We start from the raw sequence: 9,078 nt of genomic DNA on the forward strand, positions 1-9,078 counted from the left end.
ATATATCAGTAGCTCAATACATATATCAATAGCTCAGAACTCACATATATATCAGTAGCTCAATACTCACATATATCAAAATCTCAATACATATATCAGTAGCTCAATACTCACATATATCAAAATTTCAATACATATATCAGTACCTCAATACTCACATATATCAAAATCTCAATACATATATCAGAAGCCCAATACTCACGAATACTAACGCTGATCTGTGTATAATTAGAGAGGGATTACTTTTTCCATTAGGATTTTGTTTGTTCGTTTTTATATGGGTTTTTTGGTTTGTTTTTTGTTTGTTTGTGTAATTGTTTGAGTTTAGTTTGCAGGTGGTGGACCATTCTTCCATGAACAAAATGAATTCCTCCAATCTTGCCATTGTTTTTGGACCAAATCTGTTATGGCCAAAGGGACAAGCCTCTCTGTCCAGCATGGGATACCTCAATAATTTTGCTCGCCTTCTTATTGATAACTACAGCGAACTGTTTGACAGATAGCAGGTCATGACCTGTAGCTGGTACTCTGATAAACTGGGTCCTGCCCACACACTGACACAAAACAATTATCTTCTGGTGACCAGTTCTTGTAAAGATTTTGGCGCCAAGAAGTCTTTTTCAGTTTGAATATTTAGAAAAAATGCTCCTTTCTTATGAGGATCACTATGTAGGAGGCAGCTAAGTGTTTTAATCAGTTCTGTGATCGTTTTAAACTTTTTTTTATTTTCTCATTCTTTGTGTAAATTATACTATGTGTCCTGATTAGGTTTATATGAAAAAATAATGTCTGCAGAATTTGGTCATTTATTTGAACTAGTCAAAAGGGGGATTTAGAACAATACTTGCACATGTACTTTGTAAACAGTGAAACATAAAATAACAGCTTTCTTTGAAGACAGTTCATAATGTGTCTTGCTAAAAATTGAACTTTGCTTTCAACTAAAATGTTTCTTTGAAGAAATGACTCATTGTATGTTTTGTTATGCATATTTATTATTATTATATGATTCCATGTTGTTATGTTTAATAACTGTGTATACACGGTATATACAATTAGTTTTATTTATAACTAGGATGTACATAGTGGTGTGTAGTATTTATAGTAGTTCTTCCAGGAGTAGGTCTAGGTGGGGATAGAAAAATCCACAACAAGTTGTATATGAATGAAATACTCCAGTCTGACAATTATTACATATAAAAGAATGAGTGTTTAGTTTTCATTCACAGGCATTTCTGAAAAGATTAAAGTGCTGTTGATCAGCCCCAAAGTACACGTCCATGAAAGTGGCTGATATTGTCTTTTGATGATATGTAAATGTAAACTTTGAATTGTTATTTAACTCTCTACACTGATTTGTACATGATGTAATCAAAAAAATTCTCTACAGAATTTCCTTTTTAAAATAAAATGAATAAGTTGATCCTGAATTTTGTGGTGGACTTTAGCTGTGCTGGTCAATGACGTTGACAAATCTTGGTTCAGTAAAATTTGAACAAAGATATATACAAAATAACGTTTAAAAATTCCGTTTCGATGAAAAATTGTCTGGATACTAAAGCATCCGGGTATCTGGGGTCCGGATATCTTAAGGTCCACTGTAGTACACAAAAATATTTAAAAGAAAAATGTTGCATCAGGTTTATAAAAAATGTAATGATGATGATTTGGTTAAAAAAAAAAACAAGATGTGTTTGTGAATCCTTACGACAGCTTACGGCAAAGGATGAAGTTTTCAAATGCAAGTCAAACTCCAAGATAAAAAATAAAAAAAATTATGGTATCAAGAGGGATGTATATGAAAGCTCTAATACAAAACAGTTATGGCCAATGTTTAAATTTTTCTACAAAGTGGGTCAAAGGTCAAGGTAAAAAATATTAATACCAATAAATTGAAAGGTTTTGTCAAAATTAATACACATGTGAAGTATAAAAAGCCTTAGCAACAACTGTTATAACCAAGGTTAAAGTTTGGTTTTATTAGCTCACCTGAGCCAAAGGCTCAAGTGAGCTTTTCTGATCACATTTTGTCCGTCGTCCGTCCGTCTGTCTGTTACCTTTTCACATTTTCGACTTCATCTCAAGAACCACTAAGCCAATTTTGACCAAACTTGGTACATATCATCCTTTGGGATGAATTTAAATTGTTAAAATGAAGGGCCATGTCCCCTCACAAGGGGAGAAATTCAAGAAAAGAGAAAAATAGGGTGGGGTCATTATAAAATCTTATTCTCAAGAACTACTGGGCCAGAAAAGCTGAAACTTATGTGGAAGTATCCTGGAGTAGTGTAGATTCTAAATTGTTCAAATCATGACCCCCGGGGGTAGGGCAGGACCACAATAGGGTATCAAAGTTTTACATAAAAATATATCGGAAAAATCTTTAAAAATCTTCTTCTCAAGAACTACTGGGCCAGAAAAGCTGAAACTTATGTGGAAGCATCCTGGGGTAGTGTATATTCTAAATTGTTCAAATCATGACCCCCGGGGGTAGGGTGGGGCCACAATGGGGAATCAAAGTTTTACATAATTAGAAATATATATGAAAAATCTTTGAAAATCTTCTTCTCAAGAACCACTGGGCCAGAAAAGCTGAAACTTATGTGGAAACAATCCTTGGGGAGTGTAGATTCTAAATTGTTCTAATCATGACCCCCGGGGTAGGGCGGGGCCACAATGGGGGATCAAAGTTTTACATAGAAATGCATAGGAAAAATCTTTGAAAATCTTCTTCTCAAGAACCACTGGGCCAGAAAAGCTGAAACTTATGTGGAAGCATCCTGGGGTAGTGTAGATTCTAATTTGTTCATATCATGACCCCCCGGGGGTAGGGCTGGGCCACAATGGGAAATCAAAGTTTTAGGGTGGGCTCACAATATGAATTACAAGGTGGAAATCTGGTAAAAAATAGAATTGTTAAAGCTTTTAAGGTGAGCGATGTGGCCCATGGGCCTCTTGTTTGAAAAAGTGGGCCAAACTCGAATGCGAAGGTCAAGAGATCAAATTTGGTGGTACTCGAAGAAAGATCTTTCACAAGGAATAAACCTGTGAATTATGAAAGCCAGACCCAACCCATTCAAAAGTTCCAGTGTCTGGGCGATGTTCAGGTTTTTGCGGACAAATGGATGGACAGGATAAGAAACTATTTATCCCCAGGAATTTTTAACATCAATGCTGAATTTTCAGTACCTTTTTTCCGGAATGCATAAAAAAGAGAATTTTATTAAATGAATATTTTAAAGGTTTTAAATCGAATTGTGTTTAGCCAGTCAATCGGGATAACGACAACCAAACCAATTTTTAACAAGAATAGATATGGGTTACCCCATATCCAAAGATATTCGACTTTTAGAGTTAATATGTTTATCAGTGTTTATAATAAAGTTAATAAAAAAAACTGCAATGTCTAATTATGGAACTGGTGTAAATTTCGTGAGGTCACCCAGTCTCCTAACAAACAGTACACATAGGCCTACATGTACCTGTGTCCGCAAGACCAACATTAGCCTTGATCTACACACGTGCGATGGAGATGTCAAACGCATCCAGCGAGCTCGGAGAAACACGTTTTGTTTTGCCGAGAAGTTACGATGGCAGACCAAACTTTTCTTTTCTTAATTAGATCATATGAATACGAATTCTGATTAATTATACAATCCCTGTTGAACTATATATAGTTTGTTCTAACATTTGCATCTGCAACAACTTGTGTTTAAAATGGCCGAGTTAGGAAAATCAGGACCGGATCGGAAAATTCTAAACTGAAAACGTTTTTTGTTTTGAAAATTACTGAAATATACTAATGTATTCGTCGCAGAAATTACTTACATTATTCAAGTTTTATATAAAATGGTATGCTGAACTTCAACACGAACCCGAATCTCCGACCCAGTTCTCGTTTTGCTACACATTTTTTACCCTACAGTTTACAAAGTGTACACACGAGCAGAATCCAGCCAGGGATTGAAAATTCCGTCATTTAATAATACACACACACAGAATGATTAATTTTTTCTTTAAGAGGAAATTGTATGATAATTAACGGACTATAAACATATACTTAATACAATTGTTGATATAGTATTATCAATTCATCGGTGAAAAAATATAAATCGAAGAATGACCTAAATATTCTCTGTTATCAAACATGTAAAAAAAAAAAAAAAGGCTGAGGAGGGAGCGAGCGTAGGAATATTGATATTTTTTATTTGCATTTCGAGGAGAAAGTGACTTTCTAATGATATTTTGACGTTATTTTTTATTTCTTTAACGTATGACATACACAACTTTACTCTTATCATGAACAATAATGTTGTATCTACTTATCATGATGGAACTATTTTGGTCGGACCAATTTGTGTGAGCCGCCGCTGAATACAGTAATATATCTTGCATAAATAGTATGCATTCATCAAATATATTTAAAATGTGCAAAAAGCCATTAACTTGGAGAAAATTTGGTTTCAGGAATGATAATAACTACATAAAATAATTATAGGTCCACAACTAGTACTGTAGCAGGTATTACTGATGCATTTTATTTCTACCAGCATATCGGGTGAATTGTAAAAATAGTTTGTCTTCTTGACACCTGTTCCTTTTTAGCTCACCTGAGCCGAAGGCTCAAGTGAGCTTTTCTGATCACTTTTGTCTGTCGTCCACCTAGCTGTCCGTCCATCTATAAACTTTTCACATTTTCGACTTCTCAAGAACCACTAGGCCAACAAGGGAAATTTAAATTGTAACAAGAGGCCCATGGGCCTTATAGGTCACCTGAGTATCATGTGACAACTTTCCAACAATTGAATTTGATTCATGTTTTAAACTAAAGGCCATGAAATTGCTCATCATAATTATACAATCAGCATGCTTATTTGGTTACTTAAAACCTAGAGGTAGATCAGAGTAACAAAGAGAAATGCATTTCTACTTTTAGTGAATTTCAGGGCCCCTGGGTCAGGGCTTCTTTTGTTAAGGCAGGTCCACAGTTGAGCTTCCCATCCCACAGGAACCACTGACATCTTTCAAAATTTTGGAATTTTTTTTTTTAATTTTATTTCATCATGCTGTTGATTAATACCAAAGTGCAGACTTCAAAGCATTAAACTATTTCAGACTATGCCCCCCCCCAAAACCCCAAAGTACCTCTTTCCCAGAGGGCAGGAAATTAACCATTTTTGGAAGAAGCAGTTTTTTTTCATAAATAAATACTAAGATCATAGGCATTATACCCAATAATAAAGGAAAACATTTTCAAAGAATTCAAGCATTTTCACAATATAAACATTAGAGCCACAGACACACAAGAATCTCTAACCCAGGGACCCCGAAATTCAAAAATCTCAAAGAGGCATCCTTCCTCCTCATAACTACCGTATATACTCGCCTATAAGTCGGTCCGCCTATAAGTCGGTTGTAGTTAATAAGGTTATATTTCAGTTGGACTGACCTCATATAAAACCATTCTTTTTATAGCTCGCCTATAAGTCGGACACATAGTTTTGAACCAGAGATTGACTCCAAAAAAACCGACTTAAAGGCGAGTATATACGGTAAGTACATAGTTCATTGGTTAAATACTCAGGTGCAGAATAGAAGTTTTAAAGAATTTATGCATTTTCACTGTATATTCAATATTTTTAAGCCCCGCCCTAACACCAGAACCCCCAACCCATGGGCCATGAAATTCACAATTTTGGAAGAGGTAGCCTTATTCAACATAACTATGTACTTGGTTAGTTTATTTAATACTCACGAGCAAAGAAGAAGATTTTCAAAGAAATATTCATTTTTTACTATAAATTACTATATAATCTATATAGCCCCGCCCTAGCACAAGAATCCCTGACCCTCGGGCCATGAATTTCACAATTTTGGTAGAGGACTCAGTGCTGATTACAATCATACCAACAGTTTAACTGCTTGATGTCCAGGAGTAAAGAAGGTTTTTTAAGATTGCACTAATTTTAGAGGTTTTTGCCCCACCCCCCAGGCCCCAGGGGGTAGAGACCATGAAATTCACAATCAATTTTTGCTCCCCTTCACCCATAGATGCTATATGCCAAATTTGGTAGAATTGGTTCAGTGGTTTCAGAGAAGAAGCTAAAAATGTTCAAATGTTAACGCACGACGAACGACGCACGACGACGGACGAAAACAGATAGCAATAGGTCACCTGAGTTTACTCAGGTGACCTAAAAATGAAGGGCCAAGTCCCCCCACAAGGGGAGATAATCAAGAAATAGGGTGGGGTCATTAAAAAATCTTCTCAAGAACCACTGGGCCAGAAAAGCTGAAACATGTGTGGAAGCATCCTGGGATAGTTTAGAGTCTAAATTGTTCAATTCATGACCCCCAGGGGTAGGGCAGGGCCATAATCGGGAATCAAAATTTTACATAGAAATATATCAGGAAAAATCTTTGAAAATCTTCTTCTCAAGAACCACTGGGCTAGAAAAGCTGAAACTTGCGTGGAAGCATCCTGGGGTAATGTAGATTCTAAATTGTTCAAATCGTGTACCAAGGGGGTAGGGCGGGGTTACAATGGGGAATCAAAGTTTTACATAGAAATATATAGGAAAAATCTTTAAAAATTTTCTTCTCAAGAACCACTGCGTCAGAAAAGCTGAAACTTATGTGGAAGCATCCTAGGGGTAGTGTAAATTCTAATTTGTTCAAATCATGACCCCCAGGGGTAGGGTGGGGCCACAATGGGAAATCAAAGTTTTACATACAAATATATAGGAAAAATCTTTGAAAATCTTATTCTCAAGAACCACTTGGGCCAGAAAAGCTGAAACTTATGTGGAAGAAGCTAAATTGTTTCATGGGGTTATGGGGAATCAAAATTTTACAGAGAAATATATAGGAAAAATCTTTGAAAATCTTCTTTCAGAACCACTGGGCCAGGAAAGATGAAACTCATGTGGAATCCCTCAGGTAGTGTAGATTCAAGTTTGGGACCCCCGGGACCAAAATGGGGAATCAAAATTTTACATAGGAATATTTAGGAAAAATCTTTAAAAATCTTCTTCTCCAGAACCACTTGGGCCAGGAAAGCTGAAACTTATGTGGAAGCATCTTGGGTAGTGTAGATTTCAAATTGTCTTAATTATGATCAGTGAGGTAGGTTGGGGTCACAATATGTATTACAAGGGGGAAATCTGGTAAAGAACAGAATGGTCAAAGCTTTTCAGGTGAGCGATGTGGTCCATGGGGCTCTTGTTTTAATCTGGCATCTAATCTATCCATCATCCGTCTGTCTGTCTAGGTGTCTCTCCGGCCGTCTGGCTGTAAGCACTTTTTTAAAATCTTTCTCCTCCTACAGTTTCGGTTTGATTTCAATATATGATAGCTATAGTGCATACTAACTTATTATTCCAAATCAGGGCCCTTTTCAGGATATAGCATACATGATTATTAAACTTTTTGCACTAAAGTTATCAGATGTTCGTGAATTAAGAAAACTGCAAAACAGGATACATGTTCATACTTAAACTAATTACAGGTTCAATGTTTCACCAAACAAATCAGGTTGCTCCGGGATCGTGCTTATAAAATCCCAGCTATACACGAATTCACTAGCATTTTCTTTTGGCCCTGTTGACAGAGTTCTTCAAAATAATATTCTCATTACGATGCAGAGTGACGGTGTGAAAAGAGACTCCGACGTAGAGTAGTGAGTATTAAGTCAAAAGATATACAAATAGATATACATATATAAAGTATAAGATAACGGCTTTTGATGTTAAAATCTCTATATTACTTTGATTAACCGCAGTTACAAACGTTGGAGTTCCACAAATGGCTTCATGCCGGAATGGTGCCTTGAAGGAGGGTACGAGGCAGACGGCAAAATACTATATGTCGTCGCCGCCTACGTTGATGGCACCTTTACACCTGGAAAATACGGTCATCATCTTAGTGGAGCCTGTATTCCGTATCATCATGAAGAAAGGGTTTGCGAAAAGTGGTACCGTATTAGCGGTGAAGTAAGTAATAGACCATGGATATATAGCTGGGAGCACGCCTCCAACGGAAACGTTCCCCGCAACGCTCTAAGGGCGGATGAGGAGATGCCCAGTGAGGGTGAAGGGCTGTACATTGGTCGTGTCCACCACGCGGGGAGTCTTATTCCGTGTAAAGTTCATAGAACGCACAGATGTGCTTATTTTGGTTATGATGGGAAAGAACACAAATCAACGGAGTATGAGGTGCTCGTCTGCACATTGAAGTCTGGTCAGCCAAGGGAAGGGGAGGAGGGGGAGGGACAGAAAGAGGTCAAGGAATAGTCGGAATTCAGGAGGGGCAGGGACAGAAAGAGGCCAAGGAATAGTCGGAATTCAGCGGAAAAGTACAGTAATTTTCTTATAGATTGTTCAGTCTATAATGAAAAATTCAAAGCACAGAAACATAATGTAAATTTTTATAGCCAACATATGAAATGAAACATAATGTAATTTTATTTCTAGTTAAGATAGTTATCAAAGTTAAATTATTTATGGATTACTCCCTGTGAAAAATATTGATAAATTACTTCATCTTGTTAATAACCTCTAGAATCACGTAATGTTTTAAAGCAGCAACAGCTTGCTCTGTATGTGTTTTCGTTTATACAGTTTTATTACAATACTACTTATTATTTTTATTTCTACAATACTGTACATCTTTCAAACCTCTCTGTAGACTTCTGGAAATAAAATAATGTTTCAGTCCATTGTCTAACGAACCTGGATAACAGTAGAAAAAAAGATGTGTTTGTGAAACACTAATGCCCCCATATGCATGACAACATAACGAAGATTAAAAGAATGAACTGTTCTCAAATGCAAATTATATATACTAGTATGTTGGTACCCAAAGAAAGGTATTCCCGCAAGTAATACATTTGTAAAATATGAAAGCCCTAGCACCACTTGTTCAAAAGTTATTGCCAAGGTTAAAGTTCTTAAAAAGTTGGTTAATATCCAAGGTCAAGGCCAACCAAATATTTACAGTATCAAAGATTTAGTCCATACAGTTCAAAAGTTATGGCCAGGGTTAAAGTTTTAAAAAGAGTACGCAAATCTCCAAGGTCAA

General features: G+C 36.3%; 1 protein-coding gene across 1 annotated transcript; it reads left to right on the forward strand.

Moving 5' to 3' along the window:
• Nucleotides 1-7,555: 7,555 nt before the first annotated feature.
• Nucleotides 7,556-8,569, forward strand: LOC134263213 (uncharacterized). Its single transcript, XM_062745529.1, has 2 exons — nt 7,556-7,678; nt 7,781-8,569. Exons 1-2 carry the CDS (start codon nt 7,638-7,640, stop codon nt 8,289-8,291), a joined length of 552 nt encoding a protein of 183 aa, XP_062601513.1. The 5' UTR covers nt 7,556-7,637; the 3' UTR covers nt 8,292-8,569.
• Nucleotides 8,570-9,078: the final 509 nt, after the last annotated feature.

The sequence above is a fragment of the Saccostrea cucullata genome, unplaced genomic scaffold, assembly GCF_032062105.1.
Source record: "Saccostrea cucullata isolate Sc308-1 unplaced genomic scaffold, CSIRO_AGI_Scuc_v1 ctg11351, whole genome shotgun sequence".
Classification (NCBI taxonomy): Eukaryota; Metazoa; Mollusca; class Bivalvia; order Ostreida; family Ostreidae; genus Saccostrea; species Saccostrea cuccullata.

Coding starts and splice junctions, on each gene's coding strand:
- LOC134263213 (XM_062745529.1), top strand. CDS start 7,638: ATGCAGAGTGACGGTGTGAAAAGAGACTCCGACGTAGAGTA. Junction 7,679..7,780: donor AGAGACTCCGACGTAGAGTA/GTGAGTATTAAG, acceptor GATTAACCGCAG/TTACAAACGTTGGAGTTCCA.